General features: G+C 36.8%; 1 protein-coding gene across 1 annotated transcript; it reads right to left on the bottom strand.

Annotated features, from left to right (window-relative positions):
• Window positions 1–5,254: 5,254 nt before the first annotated feature.
• LOC116023631 lies at window positions 5,255–13,695 on the bottom strand. Its single transcript, XM_031264633.1, has 14 exons — window positions 12,414–13,695; window positions 11,787–11,903; window positions 11,472–11,596; window positions 11,175–11,385; window positions 10,789–11,026; window positions 10,560–10,710; window positions 10,181–10,481; window positions 7,638–8,855; window positions 7,014–7,130; window positions 6,695–6,819; window positions 6,399–6,609; window positions 6,013–6,250; window positions 5,782–5,932; window positions 5,255–5,703 (listed from the first exon to the last, which is right to left on the bottom strand). Exons 1-14 carry the CDS (start codon window positions 13,693–13,695, stop codon window positions 5,395–5,397), a joined length of 4,794 nt encoding a protein of 1,597 aa, XP_031120493.1. The 3' UTR covers window positions 5,255–5,394.
• Window positions 13,696–15,383: the final 1,688 nt, after the last annotated feature.

The following is a 15,383-nucleotide window of genomic DNA, read 5'->3' as shown; positions in this document are numbered from 1 at the left end:
AAAACTTCCTAAGTTCTTGTGGTTTGGTATGCTTAGCAACTCAAAACTTCCTAAGTTCTTGTGGTTTGAAGCACTGAAAACGGCTACGTATATATTAAACCGTGTTCCAACTAAGGTGAAAACGGCTACGTATATATTAAACCGTGTTCCAACTAAGGCTGTCCCAAAGACACATATATTAAACCGTGTTCCAACTAAGGCTGTCCCAAAGACACATTTTGAATTGTTTAAAGGTTGGAAACCGAGTTTGCAACATATGCGTGTTTGGGGATGTCCGTCTGAAGTGCGTATATAACCCACAAGAAAAGAAGTTGGACCCGAGAACTATAAGTGGTTTCTTTGTTGGATACGCACAGTCCTCGAAGGGTTACAGATTTTACTGTCCATCTCATTCTACTAGGTTTGTGGAATCAAGAAATGCCAAATTTCTTGAAGATGATTTGATTAGTGGGAGGGATCGGTTCAAGGATTTAATTCCTACTCAAGAACATAATGAACTCCATCCTTCTACATCATTAGATAGGTTGATACTAGATCAAAATACCCCTCAGGATCACACGGGTATTGAACAACCTATTGATGAAATTCCACAAAATGCTGAGATTATTCCAGTAGATCAACCAATTCAGGAAATTCCTGAAGAGGAAGTTGAACCATCAACTCTTCAAAGAGAAGGTAGTCCAGCATTAAGAAGATCTACTCGAATTAGAAAATCGGCAATTCCTAGTGATTATATAGTGTATTTACAAGAAAGCAATGTTGGAGAAACAAATGATCCTGAAACCTTTTCACAAGCCATAAGTTGTAAGGAATCTGATTTATGGTATGAAGCCATGAAAGATGAAATGAGTTCCATGCGGAGCAATGATGTTTGGGACCTTGTAGAGTTGCCTAATGATGCCAAGGCTATTGGCTGTAAATGGGTCTATAAAACCAAAAGAGACTCATTAGGCAACATTGAAAGATACAAGGCTAGACTTGTTGCTAAAGGATTCACTCAGCAAGAAGGAATCGATTACACAGAGACATTTTCTCATGTGTCAAAGAAAGATTCACTTCGTATCATTTTGGCTTTAGTTGCACACTTCAATTTTGAACTGCAACAAATGGATGTGAAAACAGCATTCCTTAACGGTGATCTAGAAGAGGAGGTTTATATGAAACAACCTGAAGGTTTCTCTTCTAGTAAAGGTGAGCATTTGGTTTGCAAGCTCAAGAAGTCCATTTACGGATTAAAACAAGCCTCCCGCCAATGGTATATAAAATTTGATGGGATTATTTCTTCATATGGTTTTGTTGAAAGTCCAATAGATAATTGTATATACCAAAAGGTAAGTGGGAGTAAAATATGTTTTCTTGTTTTATATGTGGACGACATTTTACTTGCAACAAATGATAAAGGGATGCTACATGAGGTAAAGCAATTTCTTTCTAATAATTTTGATATGAAGGATATGGGCGAGGCATCTTATGTCATTGACATAAAGATCCATAGAGATAGATCACGTGGTGTTTTGGGTCTATCACAAGAAGCCTATATTAACAAAATTTTAGAAAGATTTCGGATGAAGGATTGCTCACCAAGTGTTGCTCCTATTGCGAAGGGAGATAAGTTGAGTTTGGATCAATGTCCAAAGAATGATTTTGAAAGAGAATCCATGAAGGATATTCCATATGCTTCAGTTGTTGGTAGTCTTGGTTATGTCCAAGTCTGTACCAGACCGGATATTGCCTTTGCTGTGGGAATGCTAGGTCGATATCAAAGTAATCCGGGTTTAGACCACTGGAGAGCTGCAAAGAAGGTTATGCGGTATCTTAAGGGTACCAAAGATCATATGCTCGTGTTTAAGCAGACGGATCTATTGGACGTCATTGGGTATTCTGATTCAGACTTTGCCGGTTGTGTTGATTCACGAAAATCAACATCAGGGTACATCTTTATCATGGCCGGTGGGGCTATATCATGGAGAAGTGTTAAACAAACTTTAATTGCCACTTCTACCATGGAAGCCGAGTTTGTTTCATGCTTTGAGGCAACTTCACAAGGTGTATGGCTAAAGAATTTCATCTCTGGGCTTAGAATCATGGATTCTATATCTAAGCCGTTAAAAGTTTACTGTGATAACTCAGCTGCTGTCTTCCTAGCTAAAAATAATAAAAGTGGAAGTCGAAGTAAACACATCGACATTAAGTTTTTAGCTATCAGGGAGCGCATTAAAGAGAAAGTTGTGGTCATTCAGCATATTAGTATTGAGTTGATGCTAGCAGATCCTTTGACTAAAGGCATGCCTCCATTTAAATTCAAGGATCTTGTTGGAAAAATGGGACTTTCGTCCACTTTGTAATTTGTATATATACATTCAATTTTAATGAAATTCTTTTGCATTTGGAAATTTTCTCAAGTGTGTACACTTTAATTTATTGAGAAAATACTTCAGTTGGATTAGAAATAAACATATGGTTTATTTTATTAAGTTTTATTTCCTAATTAAGTGCTTGAAGGCAATTTACATTTGATCATAATGGATACTACTCGCACTAATGAGGACATATCATTATGGTTAGTGTTATCTTGTACTTTGAGTATGATGTTTGCACCAAGTGGGAGAATGTTAGATAAATGTCACTTTCATTAGGAAAGTGGATCCACTAGCAGAAAACATGGATCCACTATCCCCTTAAAATCAGGGATTCATTATCTCATTATTAAGATATTGAATTCCACTATGATTTCTGAAAGGTCATTATAATGAAATGCCATTTTCCTGTTCATAAGTGGTGCAAACAGTTAAACAGTAGGAAATAATTGGAATAGTGCATTGATGGACTGCATCTATAAAAAGGCTCTATAATCCTCTCACTGCACAACATTAAGACTCATACACCATCTAAGAGGGTTGTGAAAGTGAGAGACAAAAACTCTTCTGCAGCAGTTCAGGCATCAACAAACAATTAACTATGGCTGGAGGTTAGATCCTATATGCTTCCTATTTATTCTTACACTGGGGTTATGGTGTCTATTGCGCTGGAAATTGTTAAGAGATACAGTAAACTGGAGCAAAAGAAATATGGTGTTTTCCCTTCCATGAATTTCATTCTCTTTTTTTTTTTCTCATGGAAAGAACAGAGATAATTTTATACACAGAACAGAAGACCAAAAGAATGTCAAGAAAAAGGTAATTGTTTTATTGGGTTCAAGAAAGTTCTTTTCTCATGGGAAGAATATTATACACAGAATTTAATTTTATTGGTTGGCTATTTACTTAAATTTTCCACGCATTAAGCTCATCATTCTTCCTGGAAGTTTGGCAATAAGACTTTGTTGGGGTGTGGGGACGTGTGGAATTTGGTTGTTAGTTTGCTATGGAATTATTCAACATCACTAATGACTGATGTGGAGTGTGTTTGTCATTTTCTTCACTGACTCTGCATGCATCATTGACAAATCAAGGCTTCCTTTATCTGGAAACAGCAGTCGATTTGGAATGTCTAGAGCTATAATGTTTGGTCACACTTGTGTGAAACCGTCTCACGGATCTTTGTTCGTGAGACGGGTCGGGTCGGGTCAAAACACAATGCAAATATCATACTTATATGTGCAAATGTCATACTTATATGTTCAAATATAACACTAATCAAGAATACAATTTTTGTTACTTATAAGATAAAAAGTAATACATTTTTCATAATAAGTAATGTTGACAAGTGTCCATTACTTATAAGGGCAAATATAATATTTTTGAGGAAAAATGTAATACTTTTAAATCGAAATGTAAAAGTATTTTATTTTCCCTTAAAAGTATTACATTTATCATTATAAGTAACAAAAATTTTATTCCTGATTAGTATTATATTTGAGCATATAAGTATGACATTTGTGTATATAAGTGTTACATCTGCATATTGACCCGACCCGACCCGACACGTCTCATGGTAAGACGATCTCACACAAGTTTTTGCCACAATGTTTATGTGTGTTTGAAAAAAAAAAACTAATAGGGGTCAAATTAGTCAAAGAAAATGCAATTAGATCACTGGGTTGGGGCAATTAGCCAAAGAAATATAATGTTATGTGGATCTTGATCCACGATATAAATTACCGATATTTATCAGTATTTTTGAGTGACAACCGATGGGCAGCTCAATTGGTCTTAGGGTGAAGTTTGGAAAGAAAGACGTATGCTACGTGCAGTTGGCGTTTTCTATCTTATTTCCATCCGTCCATCCGTAGTTGGTTGCGGCCTATTTCCATCCAGCCATCCCTAGTTGGCGCCATCTACTACGTGCAGATGTAGCAGCTCTCACCATCATCAGGCGAAAAAACCCAACAAAAATTACGCAAAAATCTCAATTGGATGCTCTAAAAGCTATGACGTTTCAATACGAACCGAACTAAAACCGGAACATTACCATAGGGCTCCGATTACGGTTCAGAACTGGAACAATAGTAATTCAAAAGTTTTCGGTTCCGATTTATTAAAATTAAGAACCATAAAAACAATTAATTGCAAGCCTACATTTTTTTAAAAATTTTTAATATAAGTTTAAAGTTTAAATATTTGATATAACCATTTAAAAAAATTTATAAAAAAAAATCAATAAAAAATTAATTACTGAATCTCGACTATTTTAAAAATAAAAATTTCAAATCGGCGGTTGAAATCGGAATTATCCGTTCCAAACCAGAACCGGAACCAAAATTTCCCAGAATTGTGACTGGAACCTGAACGGGGGTTATATCTAATTCTACACTAAAATGGTACTTTCTGTTCCCCGTAAGACTATCTTCCATACTGTATTCCATGAAGATGGGAGACAGAAATTCAATTTGAGCAAAGATGGAGGTAATGCACCGATCAGGACGAGGGGTATTGCTTCCCCGTCATCGATTTGTTGAAGGGATAGGCAACCACCTCCATCGTCGCCGATCAGCTACCTCTCCCTTCGTTGATATTGGCGAGGATCGGAGGGAGACATTCCACGCTGTCTGTCATCTCCTTCATAGATTTGTTAAAATGGCTGCCTCCCCCTCCATCAATCTGGACTATGGGGAATACGATCGATGTATAGATTACGCACTAATTTGGCAATGACATAATGGATTCAGTAATCAAGTTGATGGAAAATGAAAACATCTATAAGAACTCGCCGGCAATTTCATCTGCTTTATCGACAATCACATTTGGTGGTCTTATATCCCAGACGGCTCATTTCCTCAGTCGCCTAAAAAAAGGTTCTATGCTATCCCAAAATAATTACATTATAGTATTATACAGCAGTGTTCATTACAAATAGTGGGAGTAAATTAGAAGTGGGTGCGATTGAGTTAGAAGCAATTGAGGGAGATGCAATGGGAGTAATACATAGAGAGATACAATCAAAATTACGTTGTTTTCATCTACCTTCAAGAGTGCTGAATGTTATCATTGCGATTTCATAGCAGCATCTTTCCTTATCTGTAGAAGGTGCTTCAGTTGAACTCCTTTCCACAAAGAAGCCTGGCTCTTTAGGTTTAGGTAAAGCCACTTCCTCGTTCTCCAACATGAAAACTACTGATGCCATTGTTGGTCTATCTTTGGGTAGTTTCGAAACGCAAAGAAGAGCTACATGAATGCATCTTCGTACTTGAGATTCCACATAAGAGTCTCTCACACAATTATCCATTAGTTCTATAGGGTTGCCATCATTCCACAATAGCCATGCCTGCAGTAGAACCAAACTACTTACTCATCTGATTCAACAGGTTAGTAAAATATAAGGTTGAGAATCATATATGCTTACATGACCCAGAAGATTGTGGTGATGATCTGAATGATGAAATGCCCTGTTCTTTATTCCACTAATGAGTTCCAATAAAATCACTCCAAGGCTGAAAACATCTGATTTTACAGAGAAGTTTCCATCAACGGCATACTCGGGTGACATGTAACCACTGCACATCAAACATTCGCTTTAATAAAGTTACTAATTGATTAGCACAGTGCTTTATTGTTTTGATGCTGATAAACTTACTATGTCCCTATAACTCGCTTCGTTTTTGCTAGGCCGTCATCTTCTTCTACAATTCTAGCAAGGCCAAAGTCAGAAATCTTGGGGTTCAATTCAGCATCCAGTAATATGTTGCTCATCTTCAGATCTCTATGTATAATTTTCAATCTAGAGTCTTGGTGAAGATAAAGGAGTCCACGTGATATTCCCGTTGCAATTACAAAGCGTGTTTGCCATGTAAGTATTCTTTTTCTGCTCTCATCTGCATATGTATTATTGTTGATTTGGTTCAGTTTGAGAAATTTAGTAGCTATAAGCAAAGTATAATTATAATTCATTTAAAAAATATATGGAGCATCTATTTTGTCACACTGTTGGTCTTTCAAATTTAGGAGTCAAGAATATCAAACCAAATATGAAGTAATCCAAGCTATTGTTTAGCATATATTCATATATTAGCATCCTTTGTCTCCCCTCAGCACAGCAACCTAGAAGTCTGACAAGGTTCCTATGTTGAAGTTTGGCAATTATGATCACTTCATTCTCCCACTCCTGAGCTCCTTGGTGTGAATTTTCTGAAAGCTTTTTAACTGCTATTTCTGTTCCAACAAATAGCTTACCCTGCAATTGTTTTACCAAATCATGTAGTACTGTTTTTTATTTCTTAGCATGACTAAAGAGCCTAAGTTTTGTGCATGTTCAGTACCTTGTAAACATGTCCAAATCCACCCTTTCCAATAAGATTATCAGAAGAAAAGTTGTTTGTTGCAGAAACAACTGTTTCCAAAGTGAACAATGGTAAATCATGGACTTCTTTGTCTATTCCAGCTCCTGTAAAATAGGGGACTATAAGAAGTTCTAGAAATTGTTGTTGTAAATGATGGATTTATCTTAGTGCTGTAGTAAAATCATTTCAACAAATTAGGTAGTCAAGCTAGGTAGGAGTTTCAATTCAAATGCCTGAAAAATACTTGACTGAGTTGACTCTACACATTCACATATTGTACTGGAGTGAGAAATCTAACCTTTTTTCCTTTTATATAGTGCAAACCAAACCAAAGAACTTAAAATAAGTATCCCTGAAATTGTTGGTATGACTATCTTCATTGCCTCTTGTTTCTTCTGTCCATTTTGGGAATTATCTGTCAACAATTTCTCTGTTACTCATATCTCAAACTTCAAATGTGTGCAATCAATAAGTAGATTTTTGAATAATTTTGCTATCTACCCAAAGCATTCAATTCTGTACCTTGGGTGCAGTTAATTGTGTGCAGCCTATTAAATAAATGGTTGTACTAACATACTAACATTCATATGCTAATGCATTTATTTTTGAACAATATAACCACTTGAATGTTAGTCCAATTAAATCTATCCGTACGTCCGTATCCTGTATGCTCATCATGGATAGCTGAAGTAATTAAATCTATGGCAACAATTTTTAACATAGAGATTAGAGAGAATGCAGTTTATGACTGAGCAAGAATACAACCTGAATAAGTGTTAAATATTCTTAAAGATCAAACAATGTTGACAGAAAATCTTTCTTTATCCTTAGCTGGTTTAACTTACTCTGTGGTAGTACTATATTATCAAGATTTTGCACCAGAGTAGAAATGAATTATAGTGCCACAAGGAAATGCTCTTACCAGGATCTGATGCAGCTATCCTCACATATAGATCTTGGCCAACTTGATCAAACTCCCTAATATCAGTTAGGTCTCCAAACCAGAGCAAGCATCCACTTCCACCATCTCTTACATCTACATTAGAATAAGCTGTACAGCTGCAAACTTTCAAGCACAATCTCTTACATTCCTCAAGGCCAATGCTCCTGTTGAACCAGGAATGGCGTGAGTCCGGCAATTTTATACCTGTGTATTTCAAAAACATGTCTCCATCCCCACAATCCAATTGGGTTCTTCGGATACACCCATTTGACCAATCTGTTCCATTCCAGTCTTGTGGGTATTTTGGGATAAATCCTTTAAGACAGTGACAGGGAGGGGAGTTGTTGATATTGCACTTACCAAAAGCTCCACATAATGAATAACTGTCGCAGTTATCGATTTGCCCTGTCAAGTAAACAGACCAACTTTGGGTTCGTTCAATCCAAATTAAGCGCTGAATAGTGCTAGCTGAATTTAATATGACCCTGCTTGGAGCTGAACTATTAACAAGCTCATATTTGTAGTATATCTCCCTCTGATCCATAAAAAACCCAGTTGTATAATAATAATAATATGAATGGTTCTTAAGATTAGGTTTACTAGTAAAAATCTGTCCACTCCATGGCCCATGTCTAAAACTAATAGATTTGTTTACACCCCTGTAAAGAAAAAGTTGAGGGAATCCATCAACATCTAGCATTTCTGTGTATTCACCTAGAGCAGGATCATCATTGCTCTTCCATGATGTCAGGCTCCAGACTTGACCCGTGGCTAAGTTCTGGCCAAGCTTCATGCCTGGTAACAAAGTATTACCAGGATAATCAAAACTCTGCCAGGCAGAATTTTTGAAACTATGGTCATTTCCCTCTCTCACAACAAGATTTCCTGCATCTGAAAGCTGAGCCACTGGATTTTTCAGGGATATTGATGAATTCGATGACCAGATTTCTTCATTGCTACCATCTAGGAGTACTAGGATCCCATTGTCTTTGAGCATTAGCTTGCCAAAAGTGTTGTTTAGCGGAGTTTCTCTGTTAGCAACCCAGGCCACATCCTTAGTTGGTATCTTGCTGTACCAAATGCCAACATATCGACTCTTGGATTTTCCAGGGCTGAAAAATCCAAGTTCAAAGTTGCCACCAGCTGAAACTATGGTAGTGCCATCTGTGATGGGATGATCTGTTGTTATGGTGTCTACTGAGGTGCAAAATGTGAGAAGAGATAGTAAAATGGAGCAAAAGAAGTAGAGCCCTTGCCCTTCCATTGATTTTATTTTTTATTTTCTCAGATTTTATGCTTTTAAGTTTATAAATCTTGTACAGGGTAAAAAAGCTTGATGCTCAGAAATCAGCGACTTTGACTAAAAGGAAAAGCAAGTGGCCAATGGCACTCTTGTTTCTTGAAAGAGAGATTCTTACTTAATGAAATTAAACCTCCTCCATCAATGCAATTTTGACAAAAAGAATATTCAGAGTATTTGGTTCAAAATGCATTTTTCTTAATAATTAATATATTGATTAGATTAGACTTAATTGTTAGTCATATACTTAATTCAATGAAATAAATATAGGACTAATAAAACATTCATTGATTGAGCTTCAATTAAAACTCTTGGTCTCCTTCTCCGGTCGATGGAGATTGCGACCAAACTAGTCGCAATCTCTAGTCGGCTGGAGAAGGTGATCAAGTTGGCCACCTTCTATGGCAGATCGTGACCGGCGCAGTCGTCGATCGCTGACTTTTGACCTAACTTTCTTAAGGTTTGTCGGAGTGGATATTCGCTGAAATCCTAATTGACCTGTAATTATAGGTCACCAAAAGTTGAGTATGTTTAATTGCTCTAAAATAATATATTTATGAATTTAATTATAATTTTTAAAAGTTTGCAGGCCTAATAAATTTCTTACAAAATGTTCGAGTGTATTTTGACTATTTTTCCTTTTAAAAATAAAAAATTCAAATTATCGGAGTTATCGGTTCTAATAAACCTGAACGAGTTGTATCTAATTCTACACTAAAATGGTACTTCCTTTTCCCCGTAAGACTATCTTCCATACTGTATTCCATGAAGATGGGAAAAAATTCTTGACAGAAATTCAGTTTGAGCAAAGATGGAGGAATTGCACCGATCAGGAGAGGGGTATTGCTTCCTCCGTCATCGATTTGTTGAAGGGATAGGCAACCACCTCCATCGTCGCCGATCAAATACGATTGATGTATAGATTACGCACTAATTTGGCAATGACATTATGGATTCAGTAATCAAGTTGTTGGAAAATGAAAACATCTATAAGAAGTCGCCGGCAATTTCATCTGCTTTATCAACAACCACATTTGGTGGTCTTAAATCCCTTTCGGCTCATTTCCTCAGTCTCCAAGATAATTACATTTTAAAGCAGTGTTCATTCCAAATAGTGGGAGTAAATTAGAAGTAGGTGCGATTGAGTTAGAAGCAATAGAGGGAGATGCAATGGGAGTAATACATAGAGAGATACAATCGAAATTATGTTGTTTTCATCTACCTTCAAGAGTGCTGAATGTTATCATTGCGATTTCATAGCAGCATCTTTCCGCATCTGTAGAAGATGCTTCAGTTGAATTCCTTTCCACAAAGAAGCCTGGCTCTTTAGGTTTAGGTAAAGCCACTTCCTCGTTCTCCAACATGAAAACTACTAATGCCATTGTTGGTCTATCTTCCGGTAGTTTCGAAACACAAAGAAGAGCTATATGAATGCATCTTCGTACTTGAGATTCCACATAAGAGTCTCTCACACAATTATCCATTAGTTCTAAAGGGTTGCCATCATTCCACAATAGCCATGCCTGCAGTAGAACCAAACTACTTACTCATCTGATTCAACAGGTTAGTAAAATATAAGGTTGAGAATCATATATGCTTACATGACCCAGAAGATTGTGGTGATGATCTGAATGATGAAATGCCCTGTTCTTTATTCCACTAATGAGTTCCAATAAAATCACTCCAAGGCTGAAAACATCTGATTTTACAGAGAAGTTTCCATCAACGGCATACTCGGGTGACATGTAACCACTGCATCAAACATTCGCTTCAATAAAGTTACTAATTGATTAGCACAGTGCTTTATTGTTTTGATGCTGATAAACTTACTATGTCCCTATAACTCGCTTCGTTTTTGCTAGGCCATCATCTTCTTCTACAATTCTAGCAAGGCCAAAGTCAGAAATCTTGGGGTTCAATTCAGCATCCAGTAATATGTTGCTCATCTTCAGATCTCTATGTATAATTTTCAATCTGGAGTCTTGGTGAAGATAAAGGAGTCCACGTGATATTCCCGTCGCAATTACAAAGCGTGTTTGCCATGTAAGTATTCTTTTTCTGCTCTCATCTGCATATGTATTATTGTTGATTTGGTTCAGTTTGAGAAATTTAGTAGCTATAAGCAAAGTATAATAATAATTCATTTAAAAAATATATGGAGCATCTATTTTGTCACACTGTTGGTCTTTCAAATTTAGGAGTCAAGAATATCAAACCAAATATGAAGTAATCCAAGCTATTGTTTAGCATATATTCATATATTAGCATCCTTTGTCTCCCCTCAGCACAGCAACCTAGAAGTCTGACAAGGTTCCTATGTTGAAGTTTGGCAATTATGATCACTTCATTCTCCCACTCCTGAGCTCCTTGGTGTGAATTTTCTGAAAGCTTTTTAACTGCTATTTCTGTTCCAACAAATAGCTTACCCTGAAATTGTTTTACCAAATCATGTAGTACTGTTTTTTTATTTCTTAGCATGACTAAAGAGCCTAAGTTTTAAGCAAGTTCAGTACCTTGTAAACATGTCCAAATCCACCCTTTCCAATAAGATTATCAGAAGAAAAGTTGTTTGTTGCAGAAACAACTGTTTCCAAAGTGAACAATGGTAAATCATGGACTTCTTTGTCTATTCCAGCTCCTGTAAAATAGGGGACTATAAGAAGTTCTAGGAATTGTTGTGTAAATGATGGATTTATCTTAGTGCTGTAGTAAAATCATTTCACAAATTAGGTAATAGGTAGTCAAGCTAGGTAGGAGTTTCAATTCAAATGCCTCAAAAATACTTGACTCTACACATTAACATATTGGACTGAAGTGAGAAATCTAACCTTTTTTCCTTGTATATAGTGCAAACCAAACCAAAGAACTTAAAATAAGTATCCCTGAAATTGTTGGCATGACTATCTTCATTGCCTCTTGTTTCTTCTGTTCATTTTGGTAATTATCTGTCAACAATTTCTCTGTCAGTCATATCTCAAACTTCAAATGTGTGCAACCTGTGCAATCAATAAGTAGATTTTTGAATAATTTAGCTATCTACCAAAAGCATTCAATTCTATACCTTGGGTGCATTTAACTGTGTGCAGCCTATTAAATAAATGGTTGTACTAACATTCATATGCTAATGCATTAATCTGTGAACAATATAACCACTTGAATGTTAGTCCAATACAATCTTACCGTACGTCCGTACCTTGTATGCTCATCATTGATAACTGAAGTAACTAAATCTATGGGAACAAGTTTTAACATAGAGATTAGAGAGAATGCAGTTTATGACTGAGCAAGAATACAACCTGAATCAGTGTTAAATGTTCTTAAAAGATAAAACAATGATGACAGAAAATCTTTCTTTATCCTTATCTGGTTTAACTTGCTCTGTGCTAGTACTATATTATCAAGAACTTTTTACCAGAGTAGAAATTAATTATAGTGCCACAAGGAAATGCTCTTACCAAGATCTGATGCAGCTATCCTCACATATAGATCTCGGTCAACTTGATCAATCTCCCTAATATCAGTTAGGTCTCCAAACCAGAGCAAGCATCCACTTCCACCATCTCTTACATCTACATTAGAATAAGCTGTACAGTTGCAATTTTTCAAGCACAATCTCTTACATTCCTCAAGGCCAATGCTCCTGTTGAACCAGGAATGGCGTGTGTCCGGCAATTTTATACCTGTGTATTTCAAAAACATGTCTCCATCCCCACAATCCAATTGAGTTTTTCGGATGCACCCATTTGACCAATCTGTTCCATCCCACTCTTGTTGGTATTTTGGGATAAATCCTTTAAGACAGTGACAGGGAGGGGAGTTGTTGATATTGCACTTACCAAAAGCTCCACACAATGAATAGTCGCAGTTATCTATTTGACATGTCAAGTAAACAGACCAACTTTGGGTTCGTTCAATCCAAATTAAGCGCTGAGTAGTGCTAGCTGAATTTAATACAACCCTGCTTGGAGCTGAATTATTAACAAGCTCATATTTGTAGTATATCTCCCTCTGATCCATAAAAAACCCAATCGTATAATATGAATTGTTCTTAAGATTAGGTGTACCAGTAAAGATCTGTCCATTCCATGGCCCATGTCTAAAACTAATAGATTTATTTACGCCCCTGTAAAGAAAAAGTTGAGGGAATCCATCAACATCCAGCATTTCTGTGTATTCACCTAGAGCAGGATCATCATTGCTCTTCCATGATGTCAGGCTCCAGACGTGGCCGGTGGCTAAGTTCTGGCCAACCTTCATGCCTGGTAGCAAAGTATTACCAGGATAATCAAAACTCTGCCAGGCGGAATTTTTGGAACTATGGTCATTTCCCTCTCTCACAACAAGATTTCCTGTGTCTGAAAGCTGAGCCACTGGATTTTTCAAGGATATTGATGAATTCGATGACCAGATTTCTTCATTGCTACCATCTAGGAGTACTAGGATCCCATTGTCTTTGAGCATTAGCTTGCCAAAAGTGTTGTTTAGCGGAGTTTCTCTGTTAGCAACCCAGGCCACATCCTTAGTAGGTATCTTGCTGTACCAAATGCCAACATATCGATTCTTGGATTTTCCAGGGCTGAAAAATCCAAGTTCAAAGTTGCCACCTGCTGAAACTATGGTAGTGCCATCTGTGATGGGGTGATCTGTTGTTATGGTGTCTACTGAGGTGCAAAATGTGAATAGAGATAGTAAAATGGAGCAAAAGAAGTAGAGCCCTTTCCCTTCCATTGATATCATTTCTGTTTTCTCAGATTTTATGCTTGAAGTTTATAAATCTTGTACAGGGTAAAAAAGCTAATGATGTTCAGAAATCAGCTGACTTTGACAAAAAGGAAAAGCAAGTGGCTAATGGCACTCTTGTTACTTGAAAGAAGAGATTCTTACTTAATGAAATTAAACCTCCTCCATTAATGCAATTTTGACAAAAAGAGCATTCAGTGTATTTGCTTCAAAATGCATTTTTCTCAATAATTAATATATTGATTAGATTAGGCTTAGGGTGTGTTTCATTAATGGTTTTAGTTTTACACACTAAGAATGGGAATCAAAATCATAGTTAGCATTTGGTTGACAACTTTTTAAAACATAACTATGTATTTGATTACCCCTTCAATTAAAAAACCTCATTCCTTAATTAAAAAAGGTATCATTCCATCTTATTGGTAATATTATTTTTAAGTTTGGATTAGTGCTTTTAGATTTTTGTTTTGATTCTTTTTTTTTTCTTCATATTGGTGCTTTGGATGCCATTATATTAGGATCAATTGCCTTGGATTTTTTGTTTTTGTATTTTTAAAACCTTTATTCCCTTTATAGGATCATACATAACCAAGCGTTAAATAACTATTGTATTAAGATACAAATATTTAAGTTCGAAGCAATGTATATAATATATATAGGGGAGACAAAGTGGAAAATTTGCACTCTGTTGGATAAAAGATCAAATCATATGGAGAGATACAATCTTAATCTTAATCTTAGTGTCTATTTTGGTTATGTACCCACTCAGAAAATTATATGTTATTTTTATCTAGGTTCAAGAATGCTGAATATTATCTTTGCAACTTCAGAGTGGGATGTTTCCTCATTTGTGGAAGATGCTTCAGTTGAAGTCATTTCCACAACGAAGCCTAGCTCTTTCGGTTGAGGTAAAACGACTTCCTCATCCCCCAACATGAAGATCTCCGATGTCATTGTTAGTCTGTCTTTTGGTAGTTTTGAAACACAAAATAGAACTACATGAATGCATCTTAGCACTTGAGATTTCACATAAGAATCCCTCACACAATTATCCATTAGTTCTATAGGGTCACCATCATTCCACAATAGCCATGCCTATAGTGTAACCAAACTCGTTATTCATCTGATTCAACAAATCAGTAAAAAAGTACTGATAGCGTAAATGTAAACGGGGTCTACGATTACGCTACGGATACGTGTGTTACGGGTGGTGAGGAATGTCGTTCGGCCGGTCAGACGGTCGGTCTACCGGTCAACGACTGAGCGGTTCGAAGCTATATCGCTCTACGGCGAAGAGTAAGCAGGAGAAAGACAATCGGCAAATCGCAAGTGTATTAGTGTAGTACTGATGAGTCCCCCTTCCAGTGAGGGGAATGACCCCTATTTATACAAAGTGGATTCACTATGCACATGATGTCTGATATGCAAGTGGAGGGCATATGGGCTGTCACTTCGCAAAATGCGCATCGGTTTGCTCGAAGTGGTTGAGTTACTCGAGGTGATGAAAACACGGATCCCTTGTTCCCGAAAAGTTGTCGGTCGTCACATCAAGCAACTGTTGCGCTCGTGAGCCTCCAATCCACAAGGTGTGTTGCTTCCGATCATGCGGCCCGACGGACCGGGTGACCGTCGACGGACCGTTTGGGTGACCGTTGACGGACAGGTTGGGTGACCGACGGACAGGT

Source organism: Ipomoea triloba, chromosome 6, assembly GCF_003576645.1.
Source record: "Ipomoea triloba cultivar NCNSP0323 chromosome 6, ASM357664v1".
NCBI classification, from domain to species: domain Eukaryota; kingdom Viridiplantae; phylum Streptophyta; class Magnoliopsida; order Solanales; family Convolvulaceae; genus Ipomoea; species Ipomoea triloba.
The sequence above is the reverse complement of the archived record's forward strand: the minus strand, read 5'-3'. Positions and strand labels throughout refer to the sequence as shown.

Bases quoted from the DNA above. Each gene is read 5' to 3' on its own strand.
- LOC116023631 (XM_031264633.1), bottom strand. From the start codon at position 13,695: ATGATATCAATGGAAGGGAAAGGGCTCTACTTCTTTTGCTCCATTTTA. The intron at 11,904-12,413 runs GTAAGAGCATTT...AATTGTTGACAG, and splicing joins GATAGCTGCATCAGATCTTG to ATAATTACCAAAATGAACAG. The intron at 6,610-6,694 runs GTACTGAACATG...AAACAATTGCAG, and splicing joins GATTTGGACATGTTTACAAG to GGTAAGCTATTTGTTGGAAC.